The sequence below is a fragment of the Caloenas nicobarica genome, chromosome 8, assembly GCF_036013445.1.
Source record: "Caloenas nicobarica isolate bCalNic1 chromosome 8, bCalNic1.hap1, whole genome shotgun sequence".
NCBI lineage: Eukaryota > Metazoa > Chordata > Aves > Columbiformes > Columbidae > Caloenas > Caloenas nicobarica.
In genome coordinates, this window is record NC_088252.1 from 11,126,853 (window position 1) to 11,149,447 (window position 22,595).

General features: G+C 40.5%; 1 protein-coding gene across 1 annotated transcript in view; it reads right to left on the minus strand.

Annotated features, from left to right (window-relative positions):
* The window catches only part of CUL3 (cullin 3), a 57,278-nt gene extending 36,131 nt beyond the window's left edge, over nucleotides 1-21,147 (minus strand). Inside the window, exons 1-2 of the mRNA XM_065640254.1 lie at nucleotides 20,660-21,147; nucleotides 228-425 (exon numbers count right to left, since the gene is read on the minus strand). Of these exons, the coding sequence (XP_065496326.1) occupies nucleotides 228-425; nucleotides 20,660-20,725 (264 nt within the window). The 5' untranslated portion in view covers nucleotides 20,726-21,147. The remainder of the gene's footprint in view (nucleotides 1-227; nucleotides 426-20,659) is intronic.
* Nucleotides 21,148-22,595: the final 1,448 nt, after the last annotated feature.

The window sequence follows — 22,595 nt, forward strand, 5'->3', positions numbered from 1 at the left end:
ATTTCAAATACTTCTTATGGTCCACATCAGTAACTTACAACAAACAGTATCTGCAATATGAAATCATTTCAACTTGATGTTAGCTCTAAGGTACCATTTTTGAGGTCAGCAATACAATTTCAACACAAGGCAATATAATAAAGTTAGATTTTTTTTTTGTCATTTAAGTAACTCTTCAGAATTCTTTCATATAAAACATTTGAATTTTAATTCAAAAAATGACATACCTTGTTTATTAGATGCTCAGTGACCACTTCTCTTAATCCAGTGTAGAGTTTTTCGCCATGTTTATGCAACACCATTGTATATGCATTCCTATACAGCTCCTCAAAACTGAGACCGCTATTGTTCTTACGCTGGATCTCTTGAATTGCATTTTTTAGGAGATCCCAAATGCTGTTCACATATTTCTCATCCATAGTCATCTGTAAAAATAAAACAACATGTTATTGCTTAGAATCAAGAAAGATCACTACAGAAAGTTATCTTAAGAAGTTGTAACTCCAAGAGCAGTTAATTGCTTCTGCCACATTTTGTTGATTCCATTATCACAAGATTTCTCAGACTTCATAAAAAAAAAAAGTATTTATGAAACTAGTAAGGATTTCAAGAAATAGTTATGAAAATCATTATTTGCAAAAGTTTAATGCTTTTCTCCTTCAGAGCTGCAAATCCACAGAACTCCAGAGACTGTGCAGGTGGGAAGGCAGGTAATCGTCAACACGAGTCTCTTCCCTGCGCTTCCTCCCCAGTGTTCACAATGATAGTGAGTTCATTTCCCTCCCACACTAACATGCTACTTGGCACCTCACAAATCATACTGCAACACTGACCTGCTTAACTAGATCCCAAAACAACTTGTACAATAAAAGATAACAATGTCTGCGCAGAGTTAGAAAACTTACTCAGTCATCTGCTTGAGCTAACTAGGTATTCTTTATTTACAGCAATGTATTAATGGCTAAAGAATTATGTGCCTACAATATTGTGCCTAAACTTTAAATACTTACAGGTGTTGTCGAAAAACCCCACACATGTCCAAAATTAACATCTGTATTGAACATATTTCCATTGCACAAATACGGTTTAATAACTTGCTACAGGATATGCATCAAGCACTGCGCAGAATATGCATCTGCTTGATCTGTTATTCAGATACTATATACTTCACTAAATACAGCAAATAAAAATACAGCAATAAAGAAAAATTCAGAGGGAGAAACTCTTATAAGAAATAGTCTCAATAGAACAGCAAATCAACTTTTGTCTTCTACTATCCAGTGCTTAGTGTAGATCAGTTTACAACTGCGCTTTATCAATGCATAGGTGCTTCAAAATATGATGCTTTATAGATAAAGCAGTATCTAGGATGGCAAATTAGTGTAACAACAAAATATCAGATGTCAACATAGCCTGAAGTTTGTGATTTAGCAAGTTTCATCACCCAACTGAAAAAAACTTTTTAATTGAAAGAAATTTAAAATGCAACGTTTAAAGTGAACTTGGGTTTAGTTTACAAAAACATCTAAATAAAAAGGCTGAAGAGAGGAAAAAAGCCACTATTCCCAGAGATACTGTGGCAAATGAAAACGTTCCTGAGTCTACCAATACTGTCAAAGCAACCTTGAAAATAAGAGCTGAAAGTAATAAAAGACTAAAGAATAACAGTATGACATTATAGAGGAAAATCATGACCAGCCCTGGTCTACCTCTCTTCTCCCTCCCCTTCCACCCAAAAAACACATGGAAGACTAGATTTGCCTGTATGTGTAATCAAACACAATGATTAGCAGAATTTCTTAAAATTAAAGGTACATTTTTTACATGCAATTTCAAAATATTAAGTTTTCTAGGCATTATAAACAAAACTACAGCTCATAATAAGGATAAACCATTCACTGCCTTGGGAGGTAACATGCTGCTGAACAAAATCAAAACAAGATGCGTACTCCTCCATCCCCCTTGTCTGTTGGAGTTTTGGTTAAATACAAAGACTTTCATGATAAAAATAATCCTATCACTACATTTTTCCACTCTCCTAATACCAGATCCACTAGCCTACTAATCTGTATGTACCTAAAACTTAGAGAGACATATCATTGTATATCTAAGACAAAACAAAACAAAAATCAGAAACACATTAAAAAATACTTAGCTCCCTATCTCCCAAAACCTCAAAGTAACAGAGAAATGGTGGAACATTGTCTCCCCCTGCTTTTTGCTTATTCTGCTATGTATAATATTGAAAGGTCAGTTATTTTCTCTTTAATTTGCATTTGCTACATTGGTACCTCTTCAGGGAAATTATTTTTTAAAGCCTTCCTGAAGAAGCAATCTTACAAGTACTGATAATGCAGGCAACCACTTAGAATTGCAGAGAGCAATCCATGTAAAAGCCTTCCAGTTTTCCTCAAAAAAAAAAAAGTTTTATTTTCAAACAAAGCCTTGCTAATGAACAATCTCCCAGCCAACATGACAACCTTTTTATCTCAACTGAAATTTATTTGTTCATTGTATTAAAAAACAAAACACGTATGAGCTGTGTGAAACAGATTGTGCTGATTTAACTGAAATCAAGTTAATTTTTCTTCATGCTGTTACAATCTTTCCTCCTTCATAGCTAGCACAGTTTTTGTCTAGATTTACTATGAGAATAATGAGATAATACTGCTTCTTCCCTGGGACAGAGTTAATATTTTCTTCCAGTAGCTTCTCCAGTGTTTGGGATTTGGTATGAGAAGGATGTAAGATCTCACTGATTTCTCAGCTGTTGTCAAGTGATCCAAGGACTTTTTTTGCCATTCAGCTGCAGGAGCAAACTTGTAGAAGAGAGCACAGATAGGACAGCACCTAGACTGACATCCCACTTGATCAATAAAATATTCCCTACCATTAGCATCACGCTCAGTATATAATTGGAGACTGCTTTCCCAGCTAGTTAGTTCCGTTACGGTTTTACAGTTCGTTAGTTGTGTTCCATTGGGAGTTCAGGGTTAGTTCACCCTTTTGCCGTTTTGCAGTGGCCTCAGGGCCTTTCTGCCTTTTTGCTCGCTGTCTCCCTGGGATCAGCTGTTCGGGACCAAGGTGCTCCCTCTTCCCAGGACTGGCTGTTTGGTGCAGATGGAGTTCATGAGAAATTCCACTGAGTATCACTTATTTTATTTTTATTTAATTTATAATAGCAGTATATTATTGTTATTTTCTTGTTTTATTAAACTCTTTCTATCTCAATCCACAAGTTTCTACCTTCTCTTTCTGTTCTCTCCCCTGTCCCACTTGGGGGATGATCAAGTGGCTACCTAGGTCTAGATTGTGAGCTGGGGTTAAATCACAACACAGGTAGATCAGCAGCCCCTAGTTTGAAGAGGTATGACAGCATCACTGTTTCTGGGTTGGCCAGCTGGTAAACATTTCTGTATGTTACAGATTATCAGTACATCAAATAATTTGGATCTGTTCAAGAAAAGGTAAAAGTGAACTGTTTAATTTTACTTTTAATTCAAACGCTATAAAAAATGAAGGCACGATTGTAGCATTATTTGCTCCAAACTCACTAAATACAAACATGAACACAGAGTTTTCTGCCACTAAACAATTGACACACCACAAGCTGCTCTGGAAGCACAAGAAAGATCCATAAAAGGTAATTTTAAGGAGTACATATCTCCATGGGATAAATATACAGAATTATTTGAAACAGTGTTATAAACTTACGACCTTTTAAGACTAAGCATGAAGGACTCTGCTTCTCAGTGCAGCTTCCTATTTTGCTACTGACTTACTTTAGATTAATATCTGTGAGGTTTTGTGGGAACAAGGTTGCTAAAGTTCTAGGATATTAAGTTAGAAGAGTACTGTCTTCCAAAAAACATCTAGCATAGCTAGCTTGTTTGCAGCAGTGTTTTCTAAAAAAGACTCCTAATACTTTAAATAACTCCACTCTATCAAACAGTAAGTCACTGCAATAAAGCTTTAGCAAGAATTTATTATTTCCTCTCCACTGCTGAAAAGCTGTTTAGCTGTTTAGCTTTTGAATAGATCTTCCTGTATCATTACCCTCAAAGTTATGTAAGAATTGCAATAACTAAATCTACCCTTGGATTATTTAACTCACAGGTTCATCTCTTTTCATCCCCCTTCCTTAAGTCAAGTTCGCATGCAGATTAAAAAACAAACAAAAAAACCCCCACATCACACCAACCAACTAAGCAATAAATAAGTTTGTGATGCTACTAGAACATTTTGAAATCTTTCAGAATTCTGTACAAAAGCAACTCTAAAAACACTATTAGAGAACTGTGATCCTAATTCCCCAGTCTGACCCAACAGTGAAGATTTATGCAACTCTCTACATCCCTATCAACAACAAAGCCTGTAAGTGTTCAGCTTCCACAAATATGAACACAGGATCAGAGTCCAAGTGTTTTTCCATGCTCAGTCCCAGATTTCTTCTAATGGTTATATTTTAAAAGTAAACTCCACAGTTGCAATACAGCTGCCTTGCTTGTGCCTTCTATTCTTGCAGATTTAAGCAGAAGCTACACTATTGCTTCTGCTGGGGCTTTGAAAAAAACCCACTTAGGTTCAGAAAGCTTTCAGAAGCAAAATCCCAGTAATTTCAGTAGTGTTCACACCCGGATTCACCAAGATAGTAAGAAGCCAGTGTCCAAAGAGAGGAAATACGTTAATGTGCTCCAGTTCATCTGAACATTACCTTTCTTGGGGAATGGGAGAGAGGTCAAGTCTGTTATTGGCAGGAAAGCTGTTCATAAGAGCTGCTAGCTGGAAAACTTCCACAAACCGCTGCCCAAATGCTAATGATTCAAAGATGCAACTTGAACACAAACATCTGAACTCTCAGTGTAGCAGAAGTACATCTTGAGGAAATTACACTAAAGTATCAGTGCACATGAGAGCGCAGTCGTTTCACAAAAAAAAAAAAAAGTCTGCAGAGGACTGAAAATGCCTTTCATTCCACAGTGCTGCCACAGTGCAGGATCAGATACATACAAACTCTTTAACAATGTTTGTCTATCTGACTAAAATCTCCAAGACCAAATAAACAATCGCTGTCAGCAATCTATTGCTATTATCACCTGAAGAGCACAACACCAGCAGGTAAAGCTAGTAACAGTCCTCAATATACTTCTCGGTGTCTCCCCCCTAGAAACTCACACTACAGACACTACCTCTTTCAAGTAACGTTATCAGCATTCTTTAAATCAAAAGGGGCAAACGGCTAAACTCCAGTAGTTGTGGTATTGATACATAACTTAATACCAAATATTATAATCTCCCAGCCATGTAGTTCAAAGGCAAGAGAAACATCCTGTTCCTGTGGAGGAATAACCCTCTGCACTAACACACGCTGGGGCTGACTGGCTGGAAAGCAGCTTGGCAGTAAAGAACCCGGGGCTCTCGGTGGACATCAAGATGATGAGCAGCCAATGGGACCTTGAAGCAAAGAACGTTAATGATATCGTGGGCTGCATTTCGAGGAGTGTTGCCAGCAGGTTGGGACTCTGCATAGCATTGCCAAAACACATGTGGAGTACTGCGTCCAGCTCTGGGCTCCCCAGTACAAGAGAGACATGGACATACTGGAGAGAATGCAGTGAAGGACCACTAAGATAAATAACTGAGTGGAGCACACCTCATATGAGGAAAGGCTTAGAGAGTCAGGTCTGTTCAGTTTAAAGCAGCCTTGGGGAGATCAAATCAATGTATATAAATACTTAAAGGGTGAACAGAAGAGGGAGCCAGTTTTTTTCAGTGGTGCCCAGTGACAGGACCAGTGCCAATGAGCACAAACTGAAACACAGGATATTCCCTCTGAACATCGGGATTTTTTTTTTTTCCCCACTGTGAGCATGACCAAGCACTGGCACAGGTTGCCCATAGAGATTGTGGAGACTCTGTCCTTGGAGATAATCAAAGGCCACCTGGATATAGACTTGAGCAACCAGCTCTAGGTGATCCTGCTTGAGCAGGGGGGTTGGACAAGATGACCTCCAGAGGTGCCTTCTGACTTCAACCATCCTGTGGTTTGGTGTACACAAAGGAAGCCAGGAAACCAGGGCTCCCTGAGTAAGAATGACCTATTAAAACTGGCAGCGCCAGTCTTCCAACCGAAATGCATTGCAGGATAACAAAGATGAGTAACAAAATACTTGCGGTCACCAGTGGGACCAGGCATTTGTTCCCTAGATTATAGCAACTACAGTCAAAGAACAACCCTAAAACTCCCAGATTCATGGCAGATCAAACATCTAGTGATAGAAATCCAGATTACTTTGCACAGAAAAAAATGCTTTGGGGTGTAATTTCCATTCTATACAATTCAGCTTTCACAACACTGTTTCCTTTGAATGTAATTTCATTTCACATTCTTGTCAGTTGGTCATTTTGCCCTTAACAGTACAGAACTTGCCCCTCTTACTTAAATAACCATGCTTGAAGTGCTGTGAATTGTAAGCAAAGGCAGTTACAGGAGTAAACTGCTAAGAACCTGCTGAATTCTTGATGGTTTACACCAGCGTACTTTTACTGGAAGTAGCTACTCAGTCTTCATAAACAAGAGGTGTTTAAGAAAGAAGTGAGGAAGAGGGAACAGATGTCCTACAGAACCTCGGTAGGAGTATCCACAGAGATTCACCAATCAGCAGAAACACATAAACTAGTACTTGCAAGACTAATAGCTAGACACAGCTTCTCATACCTTCTTGCAGAAATTGTTTCTGAAAAAGTTCTATAAAGTTATCATAAAGATCTCAGACCAAACAGGTCATTGTTAATTCTCAGAAGTTTTAACAGACTGTAAACGCACTTGCAGGAGTTTTTTAGTAAAAAGAGTTGCAAGCGTTACTACTCAATTTTTCTACAGACTAGCTGCAGAGTGTCTGTCACAATTCTGCACGCTACCAGGTGAAACAGATCAATTTGGAAATGATTACTGCAGAGCAATGTTTCTCAAAATTTTCCAAAAACACAACCATCACCTGCCTCATTCCTTTCCATGACATCCTTTAGGTCTAATACCCCAGAGCACTGCAGTGAGAATCAACTGAAATTACAGAATGCAAGTGTTTATGCTGTCTACCTTGAAGGAAGTGAGTCGATACTGACAATTAAAGTTGGCTAGCAACTCTGGGAGTAAACATTTACACCTAGTAATTGCAGCATGTTCTCACTCCCTCAGTTCCTACCCCTTGGCAGACAAAAGGAGCAGGGGCTGACTACTGCCATCGAAAACTGCTGCCACAGGGGTCCTGACCCACAGTCCAACAGGCAAGGGAGGCTGTCAGAACTAACAGGCACTTTCATTTCAAGACGGGGCATTCATCAAGATGGTATTAAATAGTCCGTTACACAATAATTCAGCATCCTTAGCCTGGATCCTTCTTTTTGGATGAAGCTTGGCTGAGGTTATCCAGAAAAGGGCAAGAGCAGAACACTTCCTGCCTCAGAACCTAATCACTACTTGAATTTTTACAAACTCTTCGAATATTATTAATTTAAAAGACAATGACAGAGATATATTGTCTAGTGTTTGTTCCAAGAATATCTCTGAAAAATGGCATATTAAGATATGGAACTACATATTCTTCAACTACAGAGCAGATAAAATGTACTCCTATTAACGACAAATGGAGAGCTCAATATTTGTACTTTTCTGAATTCTGAAGTTTTCGTCACTGTGTAGCAATGAGCATATCTGGAAGAGGATATATTGGCAACACCTCATTGCCTAAGAAACATCTGTATGTCAACATGCAAACAACTCCGTAACACACACTCACAAATAAAAACAACTAATCTCTGAACAACTAAAACCACCAGGCACAAATTCCTCAGTAGTGTTATCTGAATAGGTTGACTGTTGCACACCAAAAAACATGACTGGAAGCTAAGAGAAGGAGCATGAAGAAAGTAAGGGACACTCTGACCTACTGCTGTTCTGCATCCAGGCTAATACTCCACTTCGGCCATCTGCTGAAAAAGTCACAGGAAAGTCATAGCAATGTGCTACCAAAACTTGTCCTAATAACTATACTTTTGCTCCTAGGTGACCTACAACAACAACTGGAGATGATGATCCTAGGAGTGCCAGGAAATGCCTACTACACTATTACACTCCCTCAGAGGGTGTGTGGGGTGGTGGGGAATCTATGGCTATAGTTTGCTTATGGCATCTGCCAGTTATCATTTGCAACGTTAAATATCGACACGGTTTTTAATATCTGTGTTTTGTTCTTCACTCATTCTTTGACATTCAAGCCTTACCCTTGCTTGCATGAGTAATCTCTACACTAAACTTCTCCAGATTGCTCCTGCAAGGAATTTTCATGGTCTGTATCACGTTCCATTCCAGGCTCAGAAGATGAGCTGAGTAACCAGTGCTGACAGTAATCCCATAAAGGCCAAGAGAAAAATCAACTCCAGTCTGACTCCAAAACAGGCTCAAGCCTCTGTAGAATAGACAGGGCTCCATGACAATACCCAGTTAGTAGTAGAAATGCAGGAATCACAATATCCACCTCCGCTTCTCAGCTCTGTCAGGCTTTACACAGCAGAAGGACGTAGAACATGCAATTAAGTCAAAAAATGGGAATCCTCTTTGTCAACTGAAACAACCAAGGGCTGCAGGATTTTAGGTAAAACTCTTTCCTTCTCCACTTTGCTTAAATGGGTTCTGCAACAATGAAATGCTATTCTGCCAGCACGGAGCGGAAGAGGTAAGTAGATTAAAAAGTGATTGTTCCTTAAAAGATAGGGTCATACCTCCTGCGCAGTGATTGACAGATTGCATCTACCTCCAAGGCATTGCCTCAGCACTGCTGGTCTCATCACAAAGCAATTGCTGCTTTGGGGTAGGGGCTGGAAGAGGAAGGGGTTTAGTTGGTGGGTATTGTACTTTTCTAGTAAACCTAAAGCCCAGGAAAAAAAGATTTGCTCCTCCTCTCAAAAGGTAAAATTTGTTTGCATTATAGGTAGACCTGACAGGAGCTTCACCACATAATAGCAATTTAACGCTCTACATAGAAAATTTAAAACAAGTCTTTAATAGAAAATGTCGTACCACAGCAACAGTTTTGACATGTTTAGGAGACTGAACAAATTTAAAGAAAGATCAGAGACTCATTTCTCTTTCATATTTTAGGAACCAGTTCAGAAGAATGAGACTAATCCTGAACTGCCAGCATCTCTCGGTCATTCTAGATTTCAGCTTTTATTTAATGCCATTTCTTCATTTTTCCCAAATGCCCCTCCTCAATTTCAGTCTTGCAAATCTGTGGAACATAATATCCTGGAGGAAAGGGCAAAACATGAGCAAAACAACTCCTCCCAAACACCTGTTTCATCTAAACTGTGACTATGAACTATGTAAATTTGCGCAGCCAGTTACTGAATAAACACAAGGCAAAAGATAATCTAAAACTTTGTTTAATTACTTTATAAAATGCCAAAACAATGGAGACAATCTGGAGAGGCAGACAACTGAACATACACTGAAACACAAAATTACACAGTGCTGATTCTGTGGACATAGACATCTTTTCATTTACAGACCTTTGTACACTTTCTCAACACTAACTCATGCTAAGTGTTCATAACTACTAATGAGCAACTTAAAGAATGCATCATATACACAAAGACTAAGGTCAACAGCCTTTCATAAAACGGTTTCAGAGCATATCCCAACCTGTACGAGACAACATATCTAGTCAGTAGGAAATAGCAGAACCATAGTATGGAACAGCAGCTATTTCACTCAAAGCAAGGTCCATGTGTATTCACTACTCTGTAATACCACTGAGACTCTCTTGATTTGCCAATTCTTTCAATTTTTCTATTAGAGATGCAGACTCTTGCACAACACATTTAAGTCCGTGGACAAGACTCACCTACCTTCCTCTCCCACAAGTCCACTAAGGTTAATCCACAAACTATGTTATACTGTCTAAAAATCAACTTATGAGTTCAATTTGCAATTTAAGATGCTCAACTCACAAAACGTACCTTCAAAGTCACTCTCAATACAGACAAAACCAGAACTCTCACAAACACAGATAAAAGTAGACTATTACTTGTCTATGAGGGGCAATGAAAACTGAATGATAGCTCACCAGCCTCATTTTTCATTCGCTTATTGGTATTTATGGATTCACACAGACCAGTCTGCAAGGTTCTGTATTAAAACTGTATCAGTAAGTTAAGTAACAACACTGGATAATCAAAAGTCAGTAAATACTGTATCTGAGATCACTTATACAAAGCTTAGCTTTGCCTCTTATACACTCATCTGTCTTACTATTTGTTTTCCACAAGACCCAAACCCCTTGAAATACACATATGCTTTAGTCAGCAAGGACTGAAGGATGTTGCCCTCTCACAGAGCTGGATACTGGGGAAAACCAAAGAAAACAGCCCCAAATTAACTTCTTTGCAACATAAGCTTTCAAAGATGCTACTGATTACACTAGAATTACACAGAATCGTAGAATACTTTGGGTTGGAAGGGACCTTCCAAGGGCATCTAGTCCCAAGCCCTGCCATGAGCAGGGACATCTTCACCCAGATCAGGCTGCTCAGAGCCCCAACCAGCCTGGCCTGGGATGTCTCCAGGGATGGGGCATCCACCACCTCTCTGGGCAACCTGGGCCAGTGTTTCACCACCGTCATTGTAAAAAACATGCTTTGCCCAAATAGGATAGCAGAATAGTATTTAATTAAAAATACAGAAATCCACCTTTTTAAGTTACCTTTTTTTTCCCCCTAGCATCTGCAGACAAATATGTCTTTTCAAATACCAGAAGGCATTATCTGTAAATGATTAAATCTCCCCCTGTCATAGTGCAAGCTTCTGCCCTCCTGCCATCAGGTTATGAAACATTTTTTAAAAAAGGTTGTATTGAAAAGATAACAATTAACTAGTGTTGTTCAAGCTTCTAGAAGAACTGAATTGGTAAGAGGCTAAATATAGGAAGTTCTAGTTCAAAAGATAGTTGTTACTGCTATAGAATGGAAGTGCTTATACAGCCAAAATAGCAACATTGCCTGTATTATTAGCCAAGGTTCTTTTAAAAACATTCAATGACATTTCTACAGCACTCATTACTATAGTGCCTGAAAATGGAGGAGGATTATAAAACACCTATAATGAAACTACTTATTTCCTAAGAACATTCCAACCCACCAATAGTAAGGAACAACTATCTATACTCCTGAAAATTCTCTTACTAATTTGCAAACTGTTAGAGCTGAAGTCTAGATCTAAATCTACACTTCAGAAAGTCTGATCTTTCATGTTTAACTCTGCAAGGTAACAGAGTAAGTTTTGGATTTGTTTTAGTAGTTGCATTGATTCCTTAAGGTGCAAACAACACCTCGGGGGGGGGGGGGGGCGGCAGAAAAAAAAGTATATCAGGTCAGAACTGCTTAACTCAAGAAAAATCCATTCTGAATGAAACAGAGCAATAAATACGCAGCTTTGACACCAAAAATCTGCATACTTGCTCTCTCCTGCCCAAAGGACTAAAAATGAATATCAATATTTTGAAGACTAATGAGAAGTAGCAGAGCCTTCTCAACTCGCTTCAGAAATAGCAACCGTAAGACAAGTTTCCTTAAATTAAAGTTATGGAAAAAAAAATATCTGTAAGGCTTGTGTAACAGCAAGAAATACGTTCCTGAAAGAAGTACAATAGCTTTAAGGTTTTTATCTTAAAGTTGGTGTTAAAATATTTGAACCTAATTATAACAGCAGAAGTGGCATGAGGAAGAGCTGAATTTCTGGGAGTGAATTATCCCTCTCATCTGCCAGCAGGATCCTGGAGGTCTAGTAGGTGTATGGAGAAACACATAGTTCTGCACTTCAGTAGCTCAGCTGTGTGTCTGTCACTGTCAAACAGGCTCTTGTCAAAGGTAAAAATATAGTGGAAACGGTGGCACAAAATTTTATAAACTACTGGGCATGCCTTTCCCCATTTACAAAAAAGGGTCAGATCCTAAAAATATCATTAAAGTCATTTAGCATTCCACTGCAATAAAATCTCAGAACAGCCAAGGGAACACTTTTCAAAATCTGAGGACTATGAGCAAACTACCACAAAGTAATTTTGACTGCAAATTTCCTCAAAGCAGCCTACTTGGGATAGCTGGTTCCTTACTCTGCAGTAGGAGGAATGTGGCTCATTCCTCTTCCACTGGAATTACTGTCAATTTACTTAAGAGCAGAAAGGAGAACAAGATTTACTAGCAAACATTAAAAATTGCTGGAACTCTCAAATTTCAATGGTAATTAGGTCCCTGACTCTCTTCATCTCCTTCTAAAATCCAGGCGCACAGGGCTGCAACATTCCAGGTAACGTTGTTTTGAAACTGTCATAACAGACGAGGGGTCACTGTCCGCAGAAGCAGCACAACTACACTCCAGCCTGCTATTCACACTGCTCCTAAGTCAAAACCATTTAAAGCTTTGATTCAGTAAGTGATTGTACTTCTGTTAGCTTTAAGACCAACATTTCAACACTACAAAGTAGAAATAACAGTATTAATTTTGAAAGAGGCAAATTTGTGGGGTTTTTTTGGAAAATCTTTTATATTGATGATTTGTATGCTATTAACATTATAATGACTTTAAAGCATATCAGAGATGCTGCGTGCTGCCATCCCAGGTACCTGCCAGGCAAAAGAGCAATGCTGTTCTGCACATCTGTACCTTCTGCGGACGGCACTGAGTCGCCTCAGGGTATCACCTCTCCAAGTGAAAAAAATCCATCACCTCATTAACTTCCCAGCCTCAGTGACCTGGATTCAGGAAGCTTCTCTGAACCACAAATGGCCTGCTCCTTGCGCACTCAACTTCAATGCAAACCCCACAAGAATCGCTTCTGCGGTTTGGTTTTTTTTTTTCCAGTTAATCTACAAGTAGTTCAATATTTTACAATTGTTAAAAAAATCAACACTATTTAAAGAGGAAAGCTGTGAAATACACACCAATTTATACAGGTTGTAGACAGATTTCCTGAAGCCATTTCAAAATAAGGAACTCAATGAACGATTTGAGGGGGATGAAAGGAGAAAAGCGCGGGGGAGGACAAGGGCCTTTAGAGGCTTTTTGGGCTTGATGAAAACTTCTCCATAATGATAACAGCATAACAATTTGAGAACTTTTATCATAAATAAAAGATAAAATTTTATGGTAGATGGAGGCCAACACAAGGTAATTTTTTTCTCAGCTTGCTTAGGGAAGGGAAAGAAGATACATGTAATAAATCACTTACACATTTACAGATAATCAATACCCCTGCATGCTGACAATAACCTTTCCCTGGGGCATTTTTGCACCAGATAGTGCACACACCATGATCAGATGCACAAAGCAGCAGTGCCTGGAAGAGCAAGACTAACACTGAAATGAGTGCAACAGAAAAACAAACCCAGAGCTACACATGGAAATTATATCCATGTATATAATATAAAAAAATAGGTCTACTCAGATGCTACCAACACTTTAAAAACAAATGTAGTGTGAAAGTAAAAAGTATCTCAATAAAGATTCTTCACAGACAAAACATAAGAAACAGACCCACTCAGACTACATGCTGTACATGAAATGAATATTATGAATTTTTGATGATACAAGCTACTCCTACTTTATATCATTCCCATGTATAATTTAAATTATTACTGTCTTCATTTATGTTTATTCTCATTAATATTAAACCAAAAATTGGCATTTCCACAAATGCACCTCATCCACAAGCATAAACAAACAAAGCAAGTTACCTGCCTACATTTTGCATACTATTACACCTTATTTAAACTACAGGCAAGACAGTCTCCAGCCCTCAAACACTAATTTTGTGCGCAACTAATTAAAGAATCTAGGCAGCTCCACAGCAAGCACCATTCAAATGTAAATGTTTATTATAGTGCTGTCCTCCTTGCTGTACTCAGGTATTAAATGCACTTTTTTCCTTCCCTCAAATGCTTATGTTAAAAATGTTGATATGGAAGTTCTTTTGTTAAGTCATCTAACAGTATTTACTTCTGCTGATATACCAGTACTTGCACCCTCACAAAAGAACCATTAGTGATTTAAAAATTCTACTGGCTTTAATTGAACTTCAGAAAAATAAAATCATATGACAAAAAAAAAAATTCCACTACAGTATTTTCTACGCCCTGTTTCCACAAAAACTGGCTCAGAATGAGAAATACAAGCTCACTTCTTCTCAAGAGTTGTTTTTCCACATGTATAGCTACTAGAAACCAAAGATAATATCCAGTGACAGACAAGGTCAAGAACAAGACTGTAACAGAATCACTGTGCTTTTTATGAATGGGCTGAATCAAACTATCTTAAGAAAATCTGCCCTAGTCTATCACAAAATGTTTTCGCCACATATAATGAGATTATGAGACACTGCAGATCAGTCCTGGTGATGAAAATGAAAAAGCACCTGCAGTAAGACTACCTGTCCTACAGATCAAAGCCCAAGACTTCAGAATACATATCCGAAATTCTGATAAATGTTGCCACCTATGCTGTGTACACCTGTCTAGAAAAAAAATTCAAAAGAAACATTTGGAAAAATTGTAACTTTTTTTCTAGAAAACACTTCTACTTTCATGTTACTTACTATTATTGTAACTCTTAATATAGAATACCAGAAACACTTGGTCAGTTTTATAGCAGCTCTCATAAAGCTCTTTTACCTACCACTACCAGGGAAAAATAGTAATTCCTGTTTAATAACACACTACTATACAGCACAAGAATGAGGAGGTGGAGAAAACTACCAAGCCACTTGAAAAAACTCAGATTGAATTAGCCAGTATAAAAGTCTTAACAGAATACTAATGCTGTTAGTTTATATTCTTGCATGAAAATCAAGAAAGTTTCAAATACAGGCAAGATCCATAACGAGCAGCTGTCTTTCCAGTACCATGCAGAGGCACCGGCTCAAAACTCAGACCAACCGGAACAATCATTGCTCAGAACTTAAGACCCAACTAACAAGGAGAAGTAAGAAAATTTGCAACTGAACCCCAAACATCTACAGAACTCAGGAATTCTAATGAGATTAGGTTAGACCACAACTAAAAGATAATATGTACAGGGTGTCAAAGAAAACCAACCACCTACAACTATTTAAAGTCTACTCTGGAATTACTGTTATCTCTTAAAAATTCTACATGTAACATTATGGCATTCAGTCTGCTCACAGTACTTGATTTAAAAAAAAAAAAAAAATTGTGAAGACTGGAAGGTCTTCATAAGATTAACTGCCCAGTAAACAGCAAGTATATCTGTATTTTTGTGTAATTTACACTAAAACACCCCCTTTTTCCTTAGAATAAAATAAACAGTGGTTTAGTTTGTTGGTCTCTTGTTTGGTTGGTTTGGTTTTGTTGTTATTGTTGTTTTTTCCTAGGTTTTAAAGCTACCAGAATTCTAAGTTGTGAACATTGATTTATTACTACTGTATAAACTGTATGGATTAATAGCTAAGATGCTCTTATAAATATGTTTGAGAATATAAAGTAATCAAGACTCACAAAGCGAAGCAGGTAAAACATTAAGTTAACTAAGTGATCTTAAACTCAGTGGGTTTGCACTATTTTAATCAAAGCTAGAAGAGCCTGCAGTAAACCACCCTCCAGCTCTATCCTCTTCCCATCCTCCGTGCCTCTCCGCTCACCCACCAATACAGCACACGTGCACTACAGGTTATAAGCCAGAGCAGAAATACACGTATCGCTTACATAATCTGAACATGTAAAAATTTAGCCATAGTTCCACTGTTTTATATGGTCTATCTGTTGTAAGATGTTCAAGACACAAAATTTATTATCAACTTCAATTGACATATCTACGCATTATAGGTTGAAGCATAAATTTAACAAACCTCATCTCAACTTGCATCATCAATTCCCCAAGATTCAAAACAAACCACAGAAGCAGTCAGCATTCCCTGAGAAAAAAAGAAAAAATATGTCTTCTGCCTACACAAAGCCTAAAACAAGTGGCTGTTAGATCTGACGAGAATGAGCAGTGGTAATGAAAATATGAGCACTAACACTTTCTCATGGTAGAGTTGAAGCCATTTACTTCTAAGTTTACAGAACTTTACTTGAGGAAGAAGCAACATCAACTGATAAATGGGGTTGAAAGAAACTCAAGGCTGTCTGCCTTTCTGCAGATCGGATGAAGTGAGAATTTTCTTGGGCGCAAGTATTTCAAATAAAATGAATCAGTGAAGCTTAAATATATACACACACACATATATATACATACTTGAAAGACTCATTCTATCCCAAGTGTATGCACGGGATCTCTCTAAATGCTTTCCAGAACTCATCATGTAACCATGTAATACTGATCCACAGGAATAGTTCTGAGAACTGGCAAAACACTATTTTGTAGCCTGCTCTAGAGAGGAAAGATAGCTCTGCAGGAAATGAAAATGATTAAAAGCAATCAAAAAAACCCCCCAAACCCAACTATAAAGATCAAACCAAATAACCTACATCAGGTCATGCTGGTTTTCAGAAACATCTGTCCAACCAATTCTATGGTGACAACTGACATATTGCACTGAGATAAGAATGAGTTCTTCCAAAAAAGTTCATTCGACACGGCTTAACATTACTTGTATGTATTTTGAAAATGAATTCCCATAATGCTTTCTGAATTCTCACATACTCTTTGTTTAGATAAGAAATGCATATTTTTTACTTTGCACAACTTTTCCATTGAAACACACTTAAGGCTACTATTTTCCATTAGATAAACTGTTACAGCAAATAAGTTCAAAGACACTTGCGGGAAACATAATTTATACACGCTCTATCTCCATTATAGACATCACATCTCTGCAAAAGTGAAGTGTAAATCTAGCATTCTTTGGGACCACTTTTCACAGATCAATTAAATAATGTTAAAATTATATTGGGTGCAAGCTTATTTGAGAGCTTTTGAAGTGTTCCTTTAGCCAGCAGTAACAGGCTCACTGAGTTAAACAAGGAGAGCCAATTTGAGACCCTGAGAGTACTTTAAACTAAACCAGGGAAGGGAAGAAAACAACTCCCAACACTTCTCCAGGCAAAACTGATTCATGTTTTGTAAGAGTATTAAACCTGCATTTTCACATAATGCACATACTGTGTATTCAGCAAAAATACTACTGCACTCCTCCAAATAATAAAAAACCCCCAAACTTATAAACTATATCCAACTTAAATCACTGACATTTACTCAAGATTTCAAAAATTATTTCGTTATTTTTAATGCCCAACCACAACATTCCTATTCGTTGCAGTGTATATGAATTTGAAATAAAAAAGTTTAAAGATTGCTTAAAAAAAAAAGAACGTACACTCATGCAAAAGCCCTCTTACAGTATTCCATCTCTTGTTTTAACTCTAACGTGACTCCGAACACTATTTGGATAGACCTCATACAGATAAAGAACAGCCATATACTTACAAAGGTGTTAAAAGTAGCACAGTGGAAATCTACGCTGGTACCCAAGGTTACTTAAGTGTATAAGCCTAACCTCATCAGTTTGCTCTACTGACCATACAGTAAACTTTCGTAAAAAATTCTTTCTAGTATTCTTTCTAGATTTAAAAAAAAATGCCCAAGTCTGAAGTCTCAAAAAAGAATGCATTCTCATCTGGACCACTTCTGATGCAAAGATTATCACTGTCTTTAAGTCAAGCCCAACAGGAGAACACAAGAAACTTATTAAAAATAAGTCGGTTTTTAAATTAGGAAAATAAATGCATTTTTTCTATTATGAACAGAAAAATGAGTTAAATGTACAGAAAACTACTTCTCTCAACTATTTTTGATTGCTCTACAACCAACTTCAGCAAAACAGTATGGCCAATACTCCAAGTTATTGCCCTTGAGGTAAGAAAAAGCACATCAGAGCACATACCAGGAGCTAGCAAATATTAACGGACACTTGGGGTAACAGATAATCTGCCACCAATTACAAGAAATAATAAAGAAATCTAGAATAAAATTAATTCCAAAACGTTAAGATCTCTAGGTGCAACCCTGGTGGTTTTAAAATGTTTTCATCAATTTCTAGTTAATTTCTAGTAAGGTAGAAAAAGAAAACTTGGGAGTAGTAATATCTTGTAAATTTCTCTCTCTTCTTTAGCTAGTCTAAAATATAACAACAGAAATATCAAAAATACTATGAAAAGTAGAAAGTATTAAAGAGACAGAACATACGTGGAGAAAGTTACCCTAACATTGCTATGTTCCAGGAACCTTACCTCTCCGACTTGGCTACTTTTAGTTTAATATAATAGTAAATAGCTACCTCTATGCAAGAAGCAAACTAATCTAGAACAGGCAGACCTGCGGAGGAAAGATGATGAATAAGAAGATAAATCGAAGCAGCCTACAAAGTCACCTCTGGAAGGACTCTTAATTCAGAACTGAAGTGCAAAACCATCAAATTTGAGATTGAAGAGTGAAGATCAGAAGTTGAAGTACAAATACTATACTTTCTAAATATAGACTCTATCCAACACACAAATGTAACTTCATTGACGTGAATAATCCCACTGCAGTCACTGGCACTATTTGCAGGACTAAAGCTATACAACCACTTAGGCCTCCACAAAATTTGTGGTTTTTACATGAACCATGGCTACTGCCTTCTGCAATTACGAAAGAGAAACTCCTCCAAATCTCTCAACCAAGTACAGGCTTCTTTTCTATAAACACTTTATCAACAAATTGTCTTCAAAAATACAATCTATTGAAGGGAACACCGTCAAAAAAAAAAAAAAGCCATCAGTAGATATCATCAAACATTTAAGATCTGTAGGCCTTGAAGCCTCCTTACTTACTGAATTATTTTAGGGAGAAGACAATTAAAAACCAAGCAAACAAACTTGCTTTTAACCTAGACGTTCTTTAAGCAACCGAGAAGAAAGACAATGATAGCAAAAACCGTTTCGGGAGAAAACAACCTAATGACACTGTTTAACTTTATGTAAGAACAGGCTCCTGTACAAGCATTCTTGATCTGCCAAACCAATTTCACATGTTCATTTACAAAAGTGGTGAAAAAAGTAAAATACAAACTAAAGTTTATCCACCTGTTAAGTCTGCCTTTGTCAGCTGACCAATATCTACTTATTCACACTTTGGATACATTAATCTATTTATCAAATTAAAAGACTGCTATTTTTTGGTGTAGTTTGTTATAAAACATACATATTGAATTTGTCATGGTTTGTTTTTGTACAAGTTCTTCCAGCACTTGTTACTAAAGCCCAGGCCATGTTGCAGTAAGTTGTTTTCTTTATTCCTATAATGCAACACATTCCAACAAAGCTGACAATCTTGGAAAAGGCTGTTCAAAGAAATAAATGCCATTTGGAGACCAAAACCCTTTCATCAGCTAAAATTTATAATTTCACAGCCTGGTTTTTTGCTGTTGACTTTTGCAATTAAATGCAACTGTCAATTACTAAAAGTACATGAAAAAGTAAGAGAAAAGGTGTATAAATCAGATTGCTATGGTTAAGTCTACTGCTCAGAGTATAAAGAATTCTCTAATTTCATCAGAGAGTTTTGATGAAGCAAATATATTGACATATTCCTTGCCAGGGACATAAGATAAACAGGTATGTCCAGTTTCTCTATAAAGGAAGGTGCACTAGTTCTACACTACTACCTACTGGGATCAGACACAGCATCAAAAAGTTAACGCTAAGCCTTAAAAGCCAGTGACTCAACTAAGTATCTTTTTTAACGTACACACTGATGAACACATACACGCTTCCTGGCCATCCTCTGGCAGACTGAAGCTTTTCTACTTCTCTCGTTCTCAGCACCATTAATAGTATTGCAGTTGTTATTCTGTTGTAGGCTTTAATTGAACCAAATGTCAAAACACAGCAAGCTTTATGGCAGTATAAATTAATAAACTGGCTCATTCCCCTCGGAAACTCAAAGGGATAGCACGCTCATGGCTTTACCAAACACGCATGAAAGTTACCTATACCTAGATGTTTATAGTAACATCTTCTGAACAGCTGGCATTGTGCCACCTAAATCTTATAATCATATGACTTACAGCCTCTTTTACGGAGCAGAGAGTGAAATAAATCCACCAACAGGAAACTCTCCAGAAGACATAAATAAATACCCCCCCTCCCTGCCGAGGCTGACTGATTTTGTTGATGTCGGCTTATAACCTCCGACTGCTTCTCTGAGGCCTCTTCCTTGAAAACAAAGAAACCAGCCCCCCCTTCCCCCCAGTGCTGTCCGTGGATTTTCAAAACTGACTGCTTGACTGATGAGGGGGGCGATAACCGCGGGGCCCGTTCCTCTCGCCGGCCGTGCGGCAGGCAGCCCCGCTCCGCGAGCCTCGGTTCCCGCACGTTCCTCCCGCCACAGCTCGCACGGGGGGTGCCCGAGGCCGCCGGCCGGCTGACAGCTCACCGCGCACCGCTCGCACCCGCGGCCCCCGCCGAAGCCCGAGGCCGGCCCGGCTCGCCGCCCCGCAGCCCCGGGCACACGGCGCGGCTGCCGGGGCAGCGAGGCCGCGGGGCCTGCGGGCAGGCGGAGGCCGGGGCCTGGCGCAGCCGCTCAGGCCGGCCTAGGCCCGGTACTCACAGGGAAGGCTCGGATCCGCATCTTGGTGTCCTTCCGGCTGCCCGTCCCCTTGCTCAGGTTCGACATCTTCGGGCCCGGCGGCGGCGGCGCCTCCCGTGCGGAGGAGCGCCGGGGGACGCGCGGCGGGGCGGCGGACCGCGGGAGCGGGGCCGGGGGAGGCCGCTGGCGACCTTCACTCCGGGCTGCGGCCCCCGGGGCTGCGCGGAGGGCGGGAGGGCCGGGCCGGGCCGGGCCGAGGCGGGGGAGCGGCGGGGGAGGCGGCGGCGAGGGGCGAGGCGGCGGCGCAGGCCCCTCGCTCCGGCGGCGGCGCTTCCTTCACCCTCCTCCTCCGCCGCGATGGCGGACAAACATCGCTCAGTGCGCAGGGCCGAGCGCCCCCCCACCCCCCCTTCCTGTGCCTTCCCTTCCCACCGCCCAGCCAGCAGCGAGACACAGATCCGGCCGCGGCGGCGGGCGGGGGCGGCGGGAGGGCCGCGGGGCGGAGCGCCGCCTGCGGGGGGCGAGGGGAGGGGGCCTCGCCGCTCTCGCGAGGCTTCCGCCGCTCTCGCGAGACGGCCGGTCGGGCCCCCTCCGGCGGGCGGGGCCGGGCGGCCCCGAGCTGTCACCGCCGCGGAGAGGGGAGAGCGGGGAAGGCGCGCGGGAGGAAAGGGCGGCGCTGATTGGCGGAGAGCGACGCCGCGGGGAGGCGGGGCGGGGCGAAGCGCAGCGGGCGGCGCGGCGGGCGGAGGCGGCGCTCGGCGCGGGCGCAGCTGCCTTTATTTGGGGCGCTTCGGGTTTCCTTTGCGTTGGTGGGGTGTGGGGGTTTTTTTTGGCATTTTACCACGCTCCGATATCCCGCACCTGCGCTTGTGGCACATGTTTCACCTGGGGTACGGCGCAGGTTTTAGCGCCCGTAGCGGGAGCCGCTCGGGGACAGCGGGCAGGGACCCCCGCGACAGCGCCCGCCGGGTGCCGGCGGCCACCTGCTGCGCACGGCTGCCGAAGCGAAGACAGCTCGTTCCGGCCCTGTCCCTCCCGCTTCGAAGTCTCCCGGGTGCCCGTTCCGCCCGTCTGCATCACGGCACCGCCGGGGTTACCGGCGGGCGCGGCGCCGGGCAGTTGCGCATCTGTGCTGGTCTGGTCGCAGTGCGTGCCCGGGAGCGAGGGTGGTACCTGGGGCTATGCCGGCCTGAGCGCGGAGTTTAATGTGGGTCATTCAGGGGCAGGCGCTGTACAAGGGAAGAACGCTTCGAAAATGGCAGATGCTGGGAGTCAGTACCTGCACAGAACCTCTGAAAGCTGGGCTCGTCAGCCAGATGAAAAAAATCTGTGTCCCGGTCACCAGGGGACCGACTGAAAAGTTTGTGGATGAAATTGAAATCTGGGTGAAAACACGCCTTGCTCAAGATCCCCCAGAGGAAGGACGTGGCATGGCCAGGAAGAGAATTTCTTTTAGGTGACTCTTAAACTGGACTCAAAACACCGGGGCACCAGGTGACTGATGGAGCTCTTGCACCCAGCTCCACTGCCCTCTGTCATCACTGTCTTCTACACGCAGCACATGCCCTCGGGGCGCAGAAGCAACTTACCTTCTCTGAGCTGGCTTACCTTCTGTGACAGTAATTTCACCAGTTTTGTCTCTTTTTAAGTTCTACAACCACCTCCCATTGGGACCGTGCATGTTCCTATATGACATATTTTTTTAATCTCCTGATCAGGCTGAAGCATATACGCCTAGAGAAGATACTATATAACAGCAACACAATAAACAATGATTGCAACATGACTATGCAATATGAACCTGTCCTTTTCAAAATTACAGTGTAGTCAAATTGCAGATGAAACAAAGGTGAGGTGAGAAGGGAAACATTGCCATTTGTTATTATAATATGAAGAGTATGGCTTCCACATTGTTTCAATATCATTTCAATCTTCATTCTCCTCCTAAGTACTTCCT